Source organism: Schistocerca nitens, chromosome 12 (assembly GCF_023898315.1).
Source record: "Schistocerca nitens isolate TAMUIC-IGC-003100 chromosome 12, iqSchNite1.1, whole genome shotgun sequence".
Lineage (NCBI taxonomy): Eukaryota > Metazoa > Arthropoda > Insecta > Orthoptera > Acrididae > Schistocerca > Schistocerca nitens.
The window spans coordinates 126,725,578-126,746,619 of record NC_064625.1 but is presented as its reverse complement, the minus strand read 5'-3'; the positions used below and the strand labels follow the sequence as shown (position 1 = coordinate 126,746,619).

At 45.0% G+C, this 21,042-nt stretch overlaps 1 protein-coding gene across 1 annotated transcript in view; it reads right to left on the bottom strand.

Annotated features, from left to right (window-relative positions):
- Positions 1-21,042, bottom strand: part of LOC126215170 (synaptic vesicle glycoprotein 2B-like) — a 210,825-nt gene that overhangs the window by 40,367 nt on the left and 149,416 nt on the right. The window contains exons 6-7 of the mRNA XM_049941837.1: positions 13,692-13,936; positions 3,949-4,118 (exon numbers count right to left, since the gene is read on the bottom strand). Coding sequence (XP_049797794.1) covers positions 3,949-4,118; positions 13,692-13,936 — 415 coding nt within the window. The remainder of the gene's footprint in view (positions 1-3,948; positions 4,119-13,691; positions 13,937-21,042) is intronic.

Here is a 21,042-nt window from a genome sequence, read left to right as displayed (position 1 = left end):
CAGCAAATAGCTGAGGACATGGGCTTCAAGTGCTATTCCGAGGTGAAAAGGATGGCACAGGGAAGGAATTCAAGGTGGCCAGCATCAAACCAGTCAGAAGACCAATGATTAAAGAATAAAAAAGAACAGAAAAGCTACATCACGAAGTTAGTGCCATGGCACATCAAGTCATCCCAGGTCTACTCCAGCAGCACAGTTGAGTCCTGCGCAGGGGCAAAGATTCAGATCCCCTAGACACCATCCATCTTATGGCATCACAGGCCATGTACTGCTGCTAACAAGGGAACCTCCCCATCGCACCCCCTAAGATTTATACGTTGGTACAGTGGATAGGCCTTGAAAAACTGAACACAGATCAATCGAGAAAACAGGAAGAAGTTGTATGGAACTATGAAAAAAATAAGCAAAATATATACTGAGTAGTCCATGTTCAAGATATGCAACATTAAGGAGAATATTAGCTCAGCAGCGCTGTGGTCCTGTGGTTAGCGTGAGCTACTGTAATACGAGAGGTGCTTGGTTCAAGTCTTCCCTCGAGTGAAAATTTTAATTTTTTATTTTCAGACAATTATCAAAGTTCAGGCACACACGCACACACAATCAACTTCGCTCTCCAAAATTCCAGGACATGTTCAGATTTGTTTGGACATATGCAGGATTTGACGGTCTACATACGGAAAAATTTTAAAGCGTTAAAAACATATGTTTTGACAGAGCAGCCCGCATCTCGTAGTCGTGCGGTAGCGTTCTCGCTTCCCACGCCCGGGTTCCCGGGATCGATTCCCGGCGGGGTCAGGGATTTTCTCTGCCTCGTGATGGCTGGGTGTTGTGTGCTGTCCTTAGGTTAGTTAGGTTTAAGTGGTTCTAAGTTCTAGGGGACTTATGACCACAGCAGTTGAGTCCCATAGTGCTCAGAGCCATTTTTTTGACAGAGCACAGGGAAAATTGTGCGACTGTGAAACTGTTGCATTCATTTGTTGCAGTTTATGTGACAAACTCTTATGTTTTCATCACTTTTTTTGGGAGTGATTATCACATCCACAAGAAAACCTGAATCGGGCAAGGTAGAAGAATCTTTTTACCCATTCGCCAAATGCACAAGTTAGGTGGGTCGACAACATATTCCTGTCATGTGACGCACATGCCATCACCAGTGTCGTATAGAATATATCAGACCTGTTTTCCTGGGGAGGAATCGGTTGACCTATGACCTTGCGATCTAATGTTTTCGGTTCCCATTGGAGAGGCACGTCCTTTCGTCTACCAATCGCACGGTTTTGCGGTGCGGTCGCCAAACACAGACACTAAACTTATTATAATGAACAGAGACGTCAATGAACGAACGGACAGACCATAACTGCGAAAATAAAGAAATTAAAATTTTCGCTGGAGGAAGGGCGTGAACCAATGACCTCTCACTCCACAGCAGCTCACGCTAACCACGTGCCCACGGCGCTCCTGCCCTCATGTTCTCCTTGATGTTGCCTATCTTGCACACAGACTACTCAGTTTGTATATTTTGTTTATTTTTTCATGGTTCCACACAATTTCTTCCTGTTTTCTTGATTGATCTGTGTTCAGTTTTTGAAGGCCTATCCACTGTTCCAACTTACAAGGAAATCTGAGGGGAGTGCGAGGGGGAGGTTCCCTTGTAAGATGTATCTTGGGCAATTACTGCGAAGACAGGATGAGAGAAATTAGGGCTCGTAAGGATGAATATAGACAACCGTTTTTCTCTTGTTCTGTTTGGAGGAAGCGGAAAGGAAATCACTAGCAGATGTACAAGGTACCCTCTGCTGTGCACCATAATATGCATGTAGATGTATATGTGGATGAAGTTGGAGTGCATGGGAAGATGGGGGCAGGCACACTCACCTGCAAGGTTCTGGTCGAAGCACACTGTAAAGCCTTCACTTCTGTGAAAGGGACCGGAGGACAAGTACTCCCTGAAAATTTTTGTGTCATGCCGCATCATTGATCAGAAAATAGAAGCGTACGTAATTTCAGGCCCATGCTTGGGCTGCCATTAACAATGCAAAGCAGACAGCCTTGGTGCTGTGATCTGGAAACACGGACTGGAGGTGGCTGGCATTCCATTGTGTTCGGCGATAACTTGTGGTCCTGCACTGTCTTGGACTCGGCGAGTATGGTGGTAAGTTGGGGAAATGTCCCATTCTTGCAATGCCTTGGAGAGGCACAACGATGTTAGTCCTAAAGTGGTGGTGTGTGGAGCCACAGTGTATGACTTCAGGTCACCGTTGATTGTGATTGAGGGAAATGTGATGGCACGATGGTACATTACAGACATCCTGTGCCCTCATGTTACCTCTCGTGCGACAGTCTCGAGGTGCCATATCTCAACAGCAAATTGCTCATCCACAGATGGATATCCAGAACACTGTGACATCTGGGCATGCAGGAGAATGGGTTCACTCTCCCTGGAGTGAGAAACATTTGGCTGTCAGACCCTGCCATTTGTTTCAAGTAAACAGAATTTTCAGGTTAGCAATTACAGTCAACCGAAAAGACGCTGTTAGTCTCCATATTTTGACAACAGTAAATTTCTTTCCGAGCCTTGCGCATTTATGTCGCATTTCGAAGAGACCTACGATAGGCGACCTCATTTTATTTCTACACAGTTTCTGTCAGTTGTTGTTGTTGTGGTCTTCAGTCCTGAGACTGGTTTGATGCACCTCTCCATGCTACTCTATCCTGTGCAAGCCTCTTCATCTCCCAGTACCTACTGCAGCCTACATCCTTCTGAATCTGCTTAGTGTATTCATCTCTTGGTCTCCCTCTACGATTTGCTTCTTAAGCTCCACACTGCCCTCCAGTACTAAATTGGTGATCCCTTGATGCCTCAGAACATGTTTCTGTCAGTGTCCTACGAAATGCAGCAGCAATGCATTGCAGAGCGTCTTCATTCTTTATCAGCTAGACATTCTGCTGCCTAATTCTTTCCACTTGTTCCCGAAAAACTTAATGCAGCAAGCAAAAATACGGTGCCTAATAACATTATACAGCAGGCGACATAATGCTACTTCCACTAGCGCCGTGCAGCGGTGACGTGTAGTAGCAAACCTGAAATAGTGTTTCCCTTCGGTCGTGCCGACTCTGGCACCAATAGATGTTTTCGTGTTTAGAAACACGTTTCCAAATGCTGTGCACATCAAGGCCCCATAAATGAGTTTCCCTAAACGTATCTGAAGATCATTCGGTACGCGGCTTAACAGGTCGTTAAGATATTCAGAATAGTGTTTTTAGAAGCATTATTTTCAAAGCAAATTGCCTTTTACGCAAGATGAATCGTGTTACTTGTAAGAATGTGTTTCCTAACCATTTCAGGACCAGGCTGTTGTAAAAAATGTAGGGCTCAGGTGACCAGCCATTTACGCCATTACTTAAAATTTGTATATGATGTATGTTAAAGGGTAATACACGCTAAGGAAGACCAAACTACAAGGATAGTTTCATATATTTACAGGTTCATATATTCGTTTTAGTTTTTTCCCATTTACATAGGGTATGCTGATGTTGTATCTGTAGTTTATCTGCACATGGTAAGTGTAATAGACGGATCATGTCAAATGTGCGTCGCATGATGGTGAGAGAGGGTAGGGTTTCGAATTTCATCCAGGACACTGGCACAATCTCTGAAGATCGGGAACTCTACACCACTGACATCTTTCCTCTGGGCTCTGTCCCAATACTAATACTGGAGATTCCTCTAACACCGGGGAGTGAACCAGCCACCTCAGAAATGCAAAGTTGGACATTAGCGACTGTAGCTACATGGAGCTACTGAGGTATTGCACAACCTGGTAAAAGTCAGTGCTGCAGCGAATGATCTCTTGGTTTCTGATACAGTACTAAATGGTCTGCCAGGCTAAATGAATGTTTCCATAAACTGACTTTGGCTACAAGCGCCTCCATCTGTAGAACACCTACCTGGCATACAGTCCAAACTGGATGAGGCAGGCGAGCAGCGTGTAGGGCAGGAAGGGAGTCTTGAACAGCGGATACGTCTGCCTCCACATGTGGCGTGCGATATACAGTGGCGACTTGGGGTTCCCGGCCACTGTTGTGGATGACTGTAGGTCCTTCTGCAGGGCAAATACCTGGCGAAAGACACAACAGGACAGCTAGAGGGACTACATGTATACCGGACAATCATTCAAGTGTATTTTTTAAACCTGCCGCATCTGATAGCCAGACTCACTGAAAAAGGAGGAAGGATTGCCTTAATGGCTAATACTCAAAAAGTATGCAGGAAGAAATTTCTAAATATGCAATAATTCTGAAAAATTCCAAAATAAATAGGGAATAAAAAGTATTAGCATTTAATGTTGTGTTAATGAGGGCACTAGAAACAGAACAGATTGGAGCACAAAATCAGCTGTAAGTTTCTCCAGGGACCTATTACAGATTTCACCTCAAGCGATTAAAACACTGAAAACTATATACATACTAATTCCTTTTGAATACCTTGTGGGAGTGAACAGTGATCAATGTGTTACAAATACTTACTATCAAAAACCGTCTTGATCACAATTTATTTATTACAGCGACTGGTTTCGACCACTACTGTGGTCATCTTCAGACCAATGAGTAAGAACCTCACATTAGTGAGTACACAGTACATCCAAACCGTCATTAGTTTACCACCAAAAGGAGGTTCTTACTCATTGATCTAAAGATGACAAAAGTAGTGGTCGAAACCGGTCACCATAATAAATAAATTGTGATGAAGACTGTTTTTGATAGTATATATATATATATATATATATATATATATATATATATATATATATATATAAAAATCAAAAACAGTCTTCATCACAATTTATTATGGTGACCGGTTTTATATATATATACACTCCTGGAAATGGAAAAAAGAACACATTGACACCGGTGTGTCAGACCCACCATACTTGCTCCGGACACTGCGAGAGGGCTGTACAAGCAATGATCACACGCACGGCACAGCGGACACACCAGGAACCGCGGTGTTGGCCGTCGAATGGCGCTAGCTGCGCAGTGTATATATATATATACACTCCTGGAAATTGAAATAAGAACACCGTGAATTCATTGTCCCAGGAAGGGGAAACTTTATTGACACATTCCTGGGGTCAGATACATCACATGATCACACTGACAGAACCACAGGCACATAGACACAGGCAACAGAGCATGCACAATGTCGGCACTAGTACAGTGTATATCCACCTTTCGCAGCAATGCAGGCTGCTATTCTCCCATGGAGACTATCGTAGAGATGCTGGATGTAGTCCTGTGGAACGGCTTGCCATGCCATTTCCACCTGGCGCCTCAGTTGGACCAGCGTTCGTGCTGGACGTGCAGACCGCGTGAGACGACGCTTCATCCAGTCCCAAACATGCTCAATGGGGGACAGATCCGGAGATCTTGCTGGCCAGGGTAGTTGACTTACACCTTCTAGAGCACGTTGGGTGGCACGGGATACATGCGGACGTGCATTGTCCTGTTGGAACAGCAAGTTCCCTTGCCGGTCTACGAATGGTAGAACGATGGGTTCGATGACGGTTTGGATGTACCGTGCACTATTCAGTGTCCCCTCGACGATCACCAGTGGTGTACGGCCAGTGTAGGAGATCGCTCCCCACACCATGATGCCGGGTGTTGGCCCTGTGTGCCTCGGTCGTATGCAGTCCTGATTGTGGCGCTCACCTGCACGGCGCCAAACACGCATACGACCATCATTTGCACCAAGGCAGAAGCGACTCTCATCGCTGAAGACGACACGTCTCCATTCGTCCCTCCATTCACGCCTGTCGCGACACCACTGGAGGCGGGCTGCACGATGTTGGGGCGTGAGCGGAAGACGGCCTAACGGTGTGCGGGACCGTAGCCCAGCTTCATGGAGACGGTTGCGAATGGCCCTCTCCGATACCCAAGGAGCAACAGTGTCCCTAATTTGCTGGGAAGTGGCGGTGCGGTCCCCTACGGCACTACGTAGGATCCTACGGTCTTGGCGTGCATCCGTGCTTCGCTGCGGTCCGGTCCCAGGTCGACGGGCACGTGCACCTTCCGCCGACCACTGGTGACAACATCGATGTAGTGTGGAGACCTCACGCCCCACGTGTTGAGCAATTCGGTGGTACGTCCACCCGGCCTCCCGCATGCCCACTATACGCCCTCGCTCAAAGTCCGTCAACTGCACATACGGTTCACGTCCACGCTGTCGCGGCATGCTACCAGTGTTAAAGACTGCGATGGAGCTCCGTATGCCACGGCAAACTGGCTGACACTGACGGCGGCGGTGCACAAATGCTGCGCAGCTAGCGCCATTCGACGGCCAACACCGCGGTTCCTGGTGTGTCCGCTGTGCCGTGCGTGTGATCATTGCTTGTACAGCCCTCTCGCAGTGTCCGGAGCAAGTATGGTGGGTCTGACACACCGGTGTCAATGTGTTCTTTTTTCCATTTCCAGGAGTGTATATATATATATATATATACATATTATTATTATTATTATTATTAGCGAATGTCCCCATGGGAGAACGATAAGCAGGTGATTAACATTTCTTAATGTTCTTCTTATTTTCCCAGTATTTCTTCATTGCCTCCCCAAAGGCCTTCTTCCTTTCTTCGGTCCACTTTGGTCGGAAAGGTTTAGATTCCGTCTCTGGAGTAAACTTCCACTTGTCGATTTTTCTTCTGAATGTATCCCGGTCTGATGTGTTTGTTATGTCAATTTTTGCCTTTTTCAAATCCTTCTTAACTTCAGTTACCCAGGGTATTGTTGCCTTAAGTGATGTCATATAGTCCAATAGACGTTTAGTTAACCTGTTTCCAGGTAATCTGTCTATATGTCCATAAAACTTCATCCGCCTCTTCCTGATATCTGCCTCGATGTTTGATATTTTTTCGGTTGTCTCGGTAGTCTGCAGCCTGTATCCATCTTGTGTGTATCGTGGTCCTAGGATTTTTCTAATAATTTTTCTCTCTACTTTCTTAATTTCGTGTAAATCTAATTTTCTATTCAGGGAGAGTGTTTCACTTGCATATGTGACTGTTGGTTTGATGACTGTGTTGTAGTGTCTGATTTTAGTGCCTTTTGATAGACATTTCTTGTTATATATATTTTGAATAAGTCCGAATGCTTTCTTGATTTTCTGTAATCGGTTTTTTTGTGCTATTTTCTCAAGTCCTGTTGGTTCAATAACTTCACCGAGATACTTAAAGTGCTTGACTCTAGTTATTTCACCATACTTTGTTTTTAGTTTCGAAATATCTAATTTTGAGCAGATGAATTCTGTCTTCTCAAAGGAGATTTGCAGGCCAACCTTCTCAGCACATTCTTTAAGTGTCTCAATTTGTTTTACTGCTGTTTCTTCACTGTCAGTTATAATTGCCAAGTCATCTGCAAACGCTAAATAAGGGATGTTCAGTTTTCCTTTACCTCTTCCTAGTTCAATTGGCTTCCACAAGCTTTGTTTCCTTAGTGTTACTTCCCACTCTTTCATAACTTTGTCCAAAACTATATTGAATAATAGTGGTGAGATCCCATCTCCTTGTCTTACTCCTGTTTTAATTGAGAATGGTTCCGAAATTTCCCCTCTGAATTTAATTTTTGATTTGGTTTCTGTTAGTGTTTGTTCAATTAGTTTTCGGGTTTTAGTGTCTAGGCCTCGTTCTTCGAGAATGTGACATAGAGACTGTCTGTCTATGGAGTCGTATGCCTTTTTGAAATCAACGAATGTGCAGATTATTGGTTTTGACCTGATTGCTTTAATCTTTAAAATAGTTTTAAGGTTGAATATCTGTTCCGGGCATGATCTATTAGGACGAAAGCCTGCTTGGTAATCTGAAATTGTATGTTCTAGTTGTTCTTGTGCCCTACCTCAACGGTAGTGAAGACGGAGATGAAGATCATCGGTACGGCGGAACTGGCGGAAGAGGCAAGCATTATCAACAAGATAAAGCATATTGAAAAGCCCAGACACGTCTGTGTGGCAACCACCGGTACTCTGGCCAGCGTCTGTTCACCATGTGAGGTGCGGCTGAACACCAAGCTCCAGGAACTAACAATCCCTGGTTCTAACTACCCAGCATTAGCTGGAACTTAATTACAAGCAGTATGATTCGTACAAGTAAAATTAATATATATATATATATATATATATATATATATATATATATATATATATATATATATCGCTCACATATGTGTCTGACGCATTTCCTCCTCCCTTTCTCTGTGTCCACCTATTGATCACTCTCCTACCTCCATCTGTCAATCTCCTCTTGTCCTCCCCATTCTCTACCCACTCTCTCTCTTCATCTCCTCCTCCCACTCTCTTTGTCCATTTCCTCCATCTCTCTGACCATATTTTGCTCACCCTCCATCCATCAGTATCCTCCACCCACTCTCCCTTTTCCTCTCTTCCTTTTCCACCTCCCTTCCTCCCCTTTCTCTGTCCATTTCATCCTCCCCTCGCTCTGTTCAACCCCTCCTCTATACATCTCAACCTGTCCCCAGCCATGCTCATTGTCATGTGTAGTACCTTCAATACAGGTCAGTAACACAAGTCGGTACTACCCTCACAACATCCCTGTCATGCAAGGTAGCCTACATGTCAGGGGCTTAAAATCATTTTTTGCCCCCAATGTACAGGCCGCCATGTAAAGTAGGACGATGAAACAGGGCAATACTACTCCAACACAAGACACCTGTCATGCAGGTAAATCTACATGTTGTTTCTCATAAAACCTTTTTTTGCCCTTGACAGGTAGGTTACCTTGCTAAGCCAATACTGTTCCCATACAACATGTCTGTTATACAGATTACCTTATATACCAGGAGCTTGAAAAAACATGTTTTTCGCCAATGTCTCCACTCCCACTGGAGCTAGGAGGTTGTACTCTTCACGGTGCTGATACTGAAGAGGCCTGCAGTTTCTGTACCAAATGTGGTCAACTCGATCGGATGTTTGGGAGGAGATCTCAGACATACACTCAGCTATGCACACACATATATATATATATATATATATATATATATATATATATATATATATATATATATATATATATATTCATTCTAATCCACTGATATGTGTCTTTTCCTTTGTCCTTTATGTAGTTTTTGTGCAGTTGTCTTCTGAAACTCCTGATGTATTTATGAGTAGGCCTGTACATTTCTCCCTCTTAAGAGAGCACACTTACTGCTTTTGAGCGCTATGCATGGTGTGTAACTGGAACCTTGCAGTCATCTGACCCCACACCACTGATGTAAGCTATCACAGTGAAGTGATTTGAATGTACCAGCCAGTTGCATGGGACATGTCCAGTAATGTGCATTGAGATGGCGATGTGACAGTATGTCAGAAGGATGTAATGTTTTTTCTTACTTACACGTGTGCCAGAAGGAACAGACACTGTTGAAGATCCACAGGTATATGAAATACTTATCCACTGACTTATTTCGTTGACATTGTCTGCGTTAGGTAGAGACTTACAAGCCAATTGCTTACATATGGAAGTTTGTGCCAGTTTGACAGCTGGCCCAGATTTCCTGCTTATCGCGAGCGATCGACTTAATCACTTCGACTATCCGTGCAGGCTTCCCGCACTGACCCAGACCTCCATATGTGGCACTGCCTACATCCTTATATTGTAGTCTGTCCTTGCAGTTATGCATGTAAGTACTATAAGTCCAGTCATGCATATGGTTCCTCGTTGTCTCATTTACACTGCTGCAAGAATCAAAGTAACATGAAGTTAGCGGACTACGACAGAAGGATGTAAAACGTGTGACATATGGAGGTTTGGGTCAGTCGATGGAGTGTGCACGGATAGGTTCAAATGGCTCTGAGCACTATGGGATTTAACATCTAAGGTCATCAGTCTCCTAGAACTTAGAACTACTTAAACCTAACCAAGCTAAGGACATCACACACATCCATGTCGGAAGCAGGATTCGAACCTGTGACCATAGCAGTCGCTCGGTTCCGAACTGAAGCACCTAGAACCGCTCGGCCACGGCGGCCGACGTGCACGGATAGCTGGTTAAGGTGGCCGCTTGTGCTGAATGGCTCGAATTTTTATATGTCACAACTGGGTAGTAGTTCGACAGATAATATAGGTGATGTCGAGTTTGCACTCAACGAATAAATTTTGAAGAGTTATTATGTTTAGATGTGCTCATGATCACGCTGTGAATGGGGGTCCTAGTTTCGTTTGTGCATTAAAATGGAATGCCCACATCTGCATCTGTTTCTATATTCCACAAGCCACATTACGACGTGTGGCAGAGGGTACTTCTGTTCCCCCATTTGCTGTTCCAACCACATGGGAAGAATGTTTCTCTGTATACCTCTGTATGATCTCTAATTTCTCTCATTTTCTTGTCGTGGTCATTTCGTGAGATGTATGTGCGAGGAAGTAATGTGTTGATCGACTCTTTCCGCAACGTATTGTTCCAGGAATTCTAATGGAAATCTCTTTATGACATGAAACGCCTCTGCCATAACATCTGCCACTAGAGTTTGTTGAACATCTCTGTAATGCCAGAATGAGATATTCACTCTGCAGCGGAGTGTGCGCTGATATGAAACTTCCTGGCAGATTAAAACTGTGTGCCCGACCGGTCGGGCACACAGTTTTAATCTGCCAGGAAGTTTCATCTCTGTAATGGTTTCGCGCTGATTAAACGATCTACTGAGGAAACGGGTTGCTCCTCATTGGATAGTCTCGAGTTCTCCTGGCCTTAAGATCCAATCTGGTGAGACTAAATAGGCAATAACCAAACAAATAAAAGGAACTGTCTCTCAATGCCCACCCACACAGTGTGTCACATAGCTTTACCCTGTGCCCCACTGTGCTCCTGCCCCAGTATATACAGGGTGAGTCACCTAACGTTACCGCTGGATATATATCCTAAACCACATCAAATACTGTTGAACCGATTCCACAGACGGAACGTAAGGAGAGGGGATAGTGTAATTGTTTAATACAAACCATACAAAAATGCACGGAAGTATGTTTTTTAACACAAACCTACGTTTTTTTAAATGGAACCCCGTTAGTTTTGTTAGCACATCTGAACATATAAACAAATACGTAATCAATGCCATTTGTTGCATTGTAAAATGTTAATTACATCCGGAGATATTGTAACCTAAAGTTGACACTTGAGTACCACTCCTCCGCTTTTCGATCGTGTGTATCGGAGAGCACCGAATTACGTAGGGATCCAAAGGGAACGGTGATGGACCTTAGGTACGGAAGAGACTGGAACAGCACATTACGTCCACATGCTAACACCTTTTTATTGGTCTTTTTCACTGACGCACATGTGCATTACCATGAAGGGTGAGGTACACGTACACACGTGGTTTCCGTTCTCAATTACGGACTGGAATAGAGTGTGTCCCGACATGTCAGGCCAATAGATGTTCAATGTGGTGGCCATCATTTGCTGCACACAACTGCAATCTCTGGCGTAATGAATGTCGTACACGCCGCAGTACATCTGGTGTAATGTCGCCGCAGGCTGCTACAATACGTTGTTTCATATCCTCTGGGGTTGTAGGCACATCACGGTACACATTCTCCTTTAACGTACCCAGAGGTGTAAGATCAGGAGAACGGGCTGGCCAATTTATGCGTCCTCCACGTCCGATGAAACGCCCGTCGAACGTGTACCTCACCCCTCATGGTAATGTACATGTGCGTCAGTGAAAAAGACCAATAAAAAGGTGTTAGCATGTGGACGTAATGTGCTGTTCCAGTCTGTTCTGTACCTAAAGTCCATCACCGTTCCCTTTGGATCCCTACGTAATTCGGTGCTCTCCGATACACACGATGGAACATCGGAGGAGTGGTACTCAAGCGTCAACTTTAGGTTACAGTATCTCCGGATGTAATTAACATTTTACAATGCAACAAACGGCACTGATTACGTATTTGTTTATATGTTCAGATGTGCTAACAAAACTAACGGGGTTCCATTTAAAAAAAAACGTAGGTTTGTGTAAAAAAACATACTTCCGTGCATTTTTTTTATGGTTTGTATTAACCAATTACACTAGCCCCTCTCCTCACGTTCGGTCTGTGGAATCGGTTCGTCAGTATTTGATGTGGTTTACGAAACATATCCAGCGGTAATGTTAGGTGACTCACCCTGTATATATATATACACTCCTGGAAATGGAAAAAAGAACACATTGACACCGGTGTGTCAGACCCACCATACTTGCTCCGGACACTGCGAGAGGGCTGTACAAGCAATGATCACACGCACGGCACAGCGGACACACCAGGAACCGCGGTGTTGGCCGTCGAATGGCGCTAGCTGCGCAGCATTTGTGCACCGCCGCCGTCAGTGTCAGCCAGTTTGCCGTGGCATACGGAGCTCCATCGCAGTCTTTAACACTGGTAGCATGCCGCGACAGCGTGGACGTGAACCGTATGTGCAGTTGACGGACTTTGAGCGAGGGCGTATAGTGGGCATGCGGGAGGCCGGGTGGACGTACCGCCGAATTGCTCAACACGTGGGGCGTGAGGTCTCCACAGTACATCGATGTTGTCGCCAGTGGTCGGCGGAAGGTGCACGTGCCCGTCGACCTGGGACCGGACCGCAGCGACGCACGGATGCACGCCAAGACCGTAGGATCCTACGCAGTGCCGTAGGGGACCGCACCGCCACTTCCCAGCAAATTAGGGACACTGATGCTCCTGGGGTATCGGCGAGGACCATTCGCAACCGTCTCCATGAAGCTGGGCTACGGTCCCGCACAACGTTAGGCCGTCTTCCGCTCACGCCCCAACATCGTGCAGCCCGCCTCCAGTGGTGTCGCGACAGGCGTGAATGGAGGGACGAATGGAGACGTGTCGTCTTCAGCGATGAGAGTCGCTTCTGCCTTGATGCCAATGATGGTCGTATGCGTGTTTGGCGCCGTGCAGGTGAGCGCCACAATCAGGACTGCATACGACCGAGGCACACAGGGCCAACACCCGGCATCATGGTGTGGGGAGCGATCTCCTACACTGGCCGTACACCACTGGTGATCGTCGAGGGGACACTGAATAGTGCACGGTACATCCAAACCGTCATCGAACCCATCGTTCTAGCATTCCTAGACCGGCAAGGGAACTTGCTGTTCCAACAGGACAATGCACGTCCGCATGTATCCCGTGCCACCCAACGTGCTCTAGAAAGTGTAAGTCAACTACCCTGGCCAGCAAGATCTCCGGATCTGTCCCCCATTCATGTTTGGGACTGGATGAAGCGTCGTCTCACGCGGTCTGCACGTGCAGCACGAACGCTGGTCCAACTGAGGCGCCAGGTGGAAATGGCATGGCAAGCCGTTGCACAGGACTACATCCAGCATCTCTACGATCGTCTCCATGGGAGAATAGCAGCCTGCATTGCTGCGAAAGGTGGATATACACTGTACTAGTGCCGACATTGTGCATGCTCTGTTGCCTGTGTCTATGTGCCTGTGGTTCTGTCAGTGTGATCATGTGATGTATCTGACCCCAGGAATGTGTCAATAAAGTTTCCCCTTCCTGGGACAATGAATTCACGGTGTTCTTATTTCAATTTCCAGGAATATATATATATATATATATATATATATATATATATATATATATATATATATATATATATATATATATATACTAATGGTGGTACTGACTCACCGGGAACGTGTCTGGGGGCACGGAGTTGTTGGCGGAGAACATGTGCCGCAGCACGGCCAGCGCCTCCTGGTGGCGGCCGGCCACCAGCAGGAACTTGGGGCTCTCGACCATCAGGGTCCTCAGCAGCACCAGTGTGAGCGCGCTGAGCGCCGCGCCCAGCAGCAGGAAGGCCCGCCACGAACTCAGCCGCAGGCCGCCGCCCAGGGGCACGTCCCACGGCTGGGGGATCACCACCCACGCCACCGCTGCAAATCATACACGGCGCTTTAAATGTGCTGACGTATACCAGGTGATCAAAAGAGTCAGTATAAATTTGAAAACTGAATAAATCTCGGAATAATGTAGATAGAGTGGTACAAATTGACACACATGCTTGGAATGACATGGGGTTTTATTGGAACCAAATGGCACTTCATCTGATCAGATCCATCCGGACAGGTGGAGCGGACGAAGTGGTCCAGTTCCATGACGGACACGATCCGCTGACCTCACACCACTAGACTTCTTCCTGTGGGATTTTGTAAAATATCTGGCCTACCGAACAGAGGTTTAGAGAACTCCAGATTTTGAAGCCACGAATTCGCAATGTATTTGATCATGTAACCGTAGAGGTCTTGAATCGCACGTGAAGAGAAACGGAATGCCCGCTACATATCCGTGGCACTTACGGCGCCCACACTGAAGTGAGTTATCTTAGCACATGTTGAAAACGATTTCTTAATATCTAATATAGTTTTAAACGTATTAAACTCTTAAGTTGCAAAGATAATTTATGGGGACCCTTTATATTTACCATATTTCACAAATATCTGTGCACATACACTAAAGCGCCAAAAAAAGGTATACGAGGTGCGGCTAGAAAAAAACCGGACTGATGCTGGAAAAAACATTTATTTACAATTATTTACAATTTCATGTTATCTCCTTCAATGTACTCTCCTCCTCGGTCTCTACACCGCTCCATACGAATTTTCCACTGTTCATAGCAATGCTGCAGATCATTTTCGGTAAGTCCATACATTACTTCCGTCGCTTTTTCTTTTACTGCTTCAACAGTCTCAAATCTAGTTCCTTTCAAAGCTGACTTGACTTTAGGGAAAAGAAAAAAGTCACAGGGGGCCAAATCAGGTGAGTAGGGTGGATGATCTAAGATGGGAATGTTGTGTTTTGCCAAAAACGTCTTCACTGACAACGCACTGTGAGCTGGGGCATTGTCTTGGTGAAGGATCCATGACTTTTTTCTCCACAAATCGTTCGGTTTTCTCCGTACTCGCTCACGTAGGGTAGCCAGGACGCTAATGTAGTAATGCTGATTCACTGTTTGTCCCTCTGGTACCCAATCAATGTGCACAATCCCTTTGATGTCAAAAAAAAACAATCATCATTGCCTTGAATTTCGATTTTGACATTCGTGCTTTTTTTTGTCGTGGAGAACCAGGAGTTTTCCAATGCATCGATTGGCGTTTAGTTTCGGGATCGTAAGTAAAAAACCACGATTCATCGCAAGTAATAACATTTTGTAAGAAGGTGGGATCACTTTCAATGTTTTCCAGGATGTCAGAACAAATCATTCTTCGGCGTTCCTTCTGTTCAATTGTGAGACACTTTGGAACCATTTCTGAACACACTTTGTTCATGTTGAAACTTTCATGAAGAATCTGCCTAACACTTTCCTTGTCAACTCCTGTTAACTCAGACACTGCTCTGATTGTTAAACGGCGATCTTGTCGAACAAGTTTACCGATTTTTTCAATGTTTGCATCAGTTTTTGCTGACAATGGTCTGCCAGTGCGAGTGTCATCACTGGTGTCTTCGCGGCCATCTTTAAATCGTTTAAACCACTCAAACACTTGTGTTCGCGATAAACAATCGTCGCCGTACACTTGTTGTAACATTACAAACGTTTCACTTGCAGATTTTCCTAGTTTGAAACAAAATTTGATGTTAACACGCTGTTCTTTCTGTACACTCAACATTTTCCGACGCACAGACAAAACGTCAACTACTTAAAACAGACGCCACGGGCAGACTGAGTGCAGGAGGCAGATGAAACTCGAGCAGTAGGCGGAGCGAGAGTCACGTGACAGGCCACGCGACTTTCAGCCTTATTGCATTCGTTTTATTGTTTCACCAGTACTAGTCCGGTTTTTTTCTAGCCACACCTCGTAGGTATGTGTATTCAAATAGACATATGTAAGCAGGCAGAATACGGCGCTGCTGTCGGCAAATCCTATATGAGACAACAAGTGTCTGGCACAGTTGTTAGATCGGTTACTGCTGCTGCAGTGGCAGGTTAAGCGAGTTTGAACGTGGTGTTAAAGTCGGCGCACCAGCGATGGGACACAGCATCTCCGAGGTAGCGAAGAAGAAGGGATTTTCCTGTACGACCATTTCACGAGTATACCATGAATATCAGGGATCCGGTAAAACATCAAATCTCATCCTCAGCGCTTTGCGTGCTTGGTCACTAAGCGACGAATTGATCGAGCGTCGGTTAGACTTGCTATATTCTGCGAGCTGTTGTAACTGTCTCGTGTTGTAGTGCCCGGCATGCTGACGCCTGCGTGGTTTCGCAGCCGGTTTAGAGAGGGAGAGCGCGCTTGTGTGTATATGTGTGTGTGTGTTTTCCTAGTCAGTTTAAGGGGCTCCGGAACGCACTATACTTGCAATGTTAAAATAACGCTTATAAATTACATCTTTCCTCACAAAGTATTTGAGGTAGGAAGAAGTTTTTACAGATTATTTATTGGAATATGGGCTACAACTTAACACACGGATTTTACAAAATTTTAGTTCAGTTTTTAAAGATGATTTTTTTCAATTGTAATGAAAATTCACAACATTTTTTCCAATTTTTTATTTATATATTCAAAAATATACAGTTTTTTGGAAAAAGGCTGTGTTAAATTATGCAGAAGGTACTGTGTAACATTTCCTGAAAGTTTGAAACAAATATGTTTGGAAGATCCTTAGAAAACTTGTAATTAGTATGAGAAAATAAAAGTTTTGGGAATCGAGCGACAAAGATTGGATTAACTTTTTAGTGCATTCCAGGTCCATAGGATGGATTATCTTCATCCTCTGCAAACTCCTCCTCCAGCTTCCTCTTGTTCTTCCTCCTGTTTACTCTTGCTTGTATTTCTAGACTCTTTACAGCCCTGTCTGCAGCCCGAAGGCGTTCCTTGTCTACAGCAAGCATCGCTCGATGTTGTGTTCGTAGATTTTGCTACCATTTTCTTCAGTTGCATTTACTGCAACACTGTTCCAAAAGGTGGTCATGTATGAACACTTATCACATTTCAGTTGTATTTCACTAGCAAGTCCTACGTGCTTTATTATGGAGAGTTCCAGACCAACTTCACTACAATGAATACATCTTACACAGTTTGAAAAAATTGCTTTGAGAACCGACATATCAAACATTTCATTCACATGCGATTCGCCCATAAAACATTCATAGTTTTCACTCATTGAACCAAGCTTCTTCTGTGAAGTATTTTCTTTCCCACTTTGACTGCTATGGGCAGGTGTACTTGAGAGGTTAGGTTCTCTCACTTGGTTATCGTCTTTATTGTTTACAGTAATAACACATACCTTTGGTTTTCCAACATTTCTCCTTTTCTTAAAAGCCTTCAGAGGATTTCTAATAACTTTACTTTTACTGATTATTATACTTCAACAAAACAGAGACTCAAGAAACAGAATTAATTACGAATATTTTCGAGATAACGACAGAGTAAATAAATATGAAACAATCGACACTCGCACCAGCGATATACACTCCTGGAAATGGAAAAAAAGAACACATTGACACCGGTGTGTCAGACCCACAATACTTGCTCCGGACACTGCGAGAGGGCTGTACAAGCAATGATCACACGCACGGCACAGCGGACACACCAGGAACCGCGGTGTTGGCCGTCGAATGGCGCTAGCTGCGCAGCATTTGTGCACCGCCGCCGTCAGTGTCAGCCAGTTTGCCGTGGCATACGGAGCTCCATCGCAAACACTGGTAGCATGCCGCGACAGCGTGGACGTGAACCGTATGTGCAGTTGACGGACTTTGAGCGAGGGCGTATAGTGGGCATGCGGGAGGCCGGGTGGACGTACCGCCGAATTGCTCAACACGTGGGGCGTGAGGTTTCCACAGTACATCGATGTTGTCGCCAGTGGTCGGCGGAAGGTGCACGTGCCCGTCGACCTGGGACCGGACCGCAGCGACGCACGGATGCACGCCAAGACCGTAGGATCCTACGCAGTGCCGTAGGGGACCGCACCGCCACTTCCCAGCAAATTAGGGACACTGTTGCTCCTGGGGTATCGGCGAGGACCATTCGCAACCGTCTCCATGAAGCTGGGCTACGGTCCCGCACACCGTTAGGCCGTCTTCCGCTCACGCCCCAACATCGTGCAGCCCGCCTCCAGTGGTGTCGCGACAGGCGTGAATGGAGGGACCAATGGAGACGTGTCGTCTTCAGCGATGAGAGTCGCTTCTGCCTTGGTGCCAATGATGGTCGTATGCGTGTTTGGCGCCGTGCAGGTGAGCGCCACAATCAGGACTGCATACGACCGAGGCACGTAGGGCCAACACCCGGCATCATGGTGTGGGGAGCGATCTCCTACACTGGCCGTACACCACTGGTGATCGTCGAGGGGACACTGAATAGTGCACGGTACATCCAAACCGTCATCGAACCCATCGTTCTACCATTCCTAGACCGGCAAGGGAACTTGCTGTTCCAACAGGACAATGCACGTCCGCATGTATCCCGTGCCACCCAACATGCTCTAGAAGGTGTAAGTCAACTACCCTGGCCAGCAAGATCTCCGGATCTGTCCCCCATTGAGCATGTTTGGGACTGGATGAAGCGTCGTCTCACGCGGTCTGCACGTCCAGCACGAACGCTGGTCCAACTGAGGCGCCAGATGGAAATGGCATGGCAAGCCGTTCCACAGGACTACATCCAGCATCTGTACGATCGTCTCCATGGGAGAATAGCAGCCTGCATTGCTGCGAAAGGTGGATATACACTGTACTAGTGCCGACATTGTGCATGCTCTGTTGCCTGTGTCTATGTGCCTGTGGTTCTGTCAGTGTGATCATGTGATGTATCTGACCCCAGGAATGTGTCAATAAAGTTTCCCCTTCCTGGGACAATGAATTCACGGTGTTCTTATTTCAATTTCCAGGAGTGTATATTGAACCATCACAGGTTAGCCACAACACATACTTTATCTCACATCACTAAAATGTACCTGATGAACACGGACGTTAATAATAACACCATTTGACAGCAGTTTAACAGCGCCACAGTGGGTCACGCCCATGTAGAACACATTTCAAGAAAAATTTAAAAATAGTTGTAGTCTTCGGAATTGAATAAATTATATATCTATTAAAAGGTAATAGTACGCAGATTCAGAAAACGCAAAAAAGTAAAAATTAAACTTTTCATGATTTTGAGCCTTTCCGGAGCCCCTTAAGCCTCTACGGACGCACCAATTTATCGGTCGGCCGGCCCACCAACCGACCACCAACCGACCGTCGCACCAATTTCTTGTCAGCCTATGCACCTCCCGACCGACCGACCAACCAATTCTTGTCAGCCTACACACCTCCCGACCGACCAATTTCTCGTCGCTGTACACGTGTTTTTTTCTTTTGTTATTCCACCAATTATTCAGTGAGTTGCCCAAACCTATATTATCTTTACCAAATTAGTTACATTATTGAATAAAAAATATTTTCTCTTTGTCCAACAACACAATTGTAAAGTATGTGAGGAGAAACATTGCGTTTTTAATCAGAATGACAAAGACGATTGGGAAACATTCAATTTTTATACATATAATAATTATAAACAAGAACCGCAGTGGTAATTATCGTAAAAACAAACAAAGCAATAATTTTTGCATCTTGTGCAAAATATAAACGCGGATTTTTTACAGTTACAGGGCGTTTGCAATAAATCTGTACAAAAACATACCCCATTAACATTTACAAAAGTGTTTTGAGTTTCTGATAATTTTGAGGCAAACCAGGCATACTGAATCATGTCTCGGAATATTCGTGACGATAATTGATGGTGAATCATATAATGAATTTTTATACAGTCTTCCAGGGAATTAATTTCACGATTCTCCTGTAACAATGCGCTGGAATTTTGCAAGCGCTTTATGAAATTTTTAACTTGCCTGTAAAAGTAAACATCACAAGGTTGCACCAAAGATGTGAATTTTGGAGGTATGACTTTTACAGACCAAGTTGGCATATTTTCGTCATCTTGAAAAATTGCATCATATCTCTCCGGATTCCTTTTACCTCCCCAAGAGTCAATTAGAAGTAAGTATTTATTCTCCCCAGTGTATTATTATAACGTTCTCCGGCCCGTAACATAGCATCGCTAGAGATTTCTTCCGAAGATGTCGATGCAATTAAATTATTTTCCGTCAATAGCTTTTCATAATACACCACTGCGTCCTTCAATCGTAATTTTGATAGGTCACTATGATGGATCCTTCAGGGATTTCTTCTCCTATTCCAGATGAGCAAGCAACTTCTTCTTTCGACATGTTTAACCTCGGATCGGAATGACACGTTGAAATTTGAAACAGGCACGTCTATTCACGACGAAATCGAAAAACAAACTGCCGTTTACTTCTCATGGCTCGCGCACAGTCCTATGCGCAGATGACAGTTATAATCCCAAGGAGACAATGTCTCTTTAAACCTTGAAACCCCATAAAACGAAGTAGAACAACGAGCACGAATGTTTTTCAGTGAATGAAAAACTTTACGTTCTTGAGTTAAAATAATGTGTTAAAAATAATGTAGGTTTGAGAAACTTTTTGAATAATTGGTGGAATAACAAAAGAAAATGAAACAGAAGGGGAAAAAAGTGCCAGAGGAGGAATCGAACCCGAGACCTCTGGCGTAGGTGTGCGAGCCCTAACCATCTTTTTTTTATAGTCTCATTTTGTTCGTTTTCGTTCGTTATATCTGCTCGGCGCGGACGTCACAAGACACCCGTTTCAGTTCGTCGTTGATCGATTAACTCAGTCTTTTTTTATTACAGAGGGCAGCTAGCCCTCTGACGGAACACGCTGAGCTACCGTGCCGGCAACCCTCTAGGCCAGTCAGCGGCTCGGCAATGGACTAACATTTTATACTCATAACGCACCTAAGAAACTTTGGATCGATTTTTCTCGGGATTTTCCGGGTAGTGCGTCCTAATATTTTAACCACGTGAGGTGTTAGGGGTCTTCTTTCACCACACCAAATTTCGGACCAATCCCCGACCCCACGGTCGTGCCGTCTCCTTGTCAGATGTGATTGCCCGCACCGTACTAC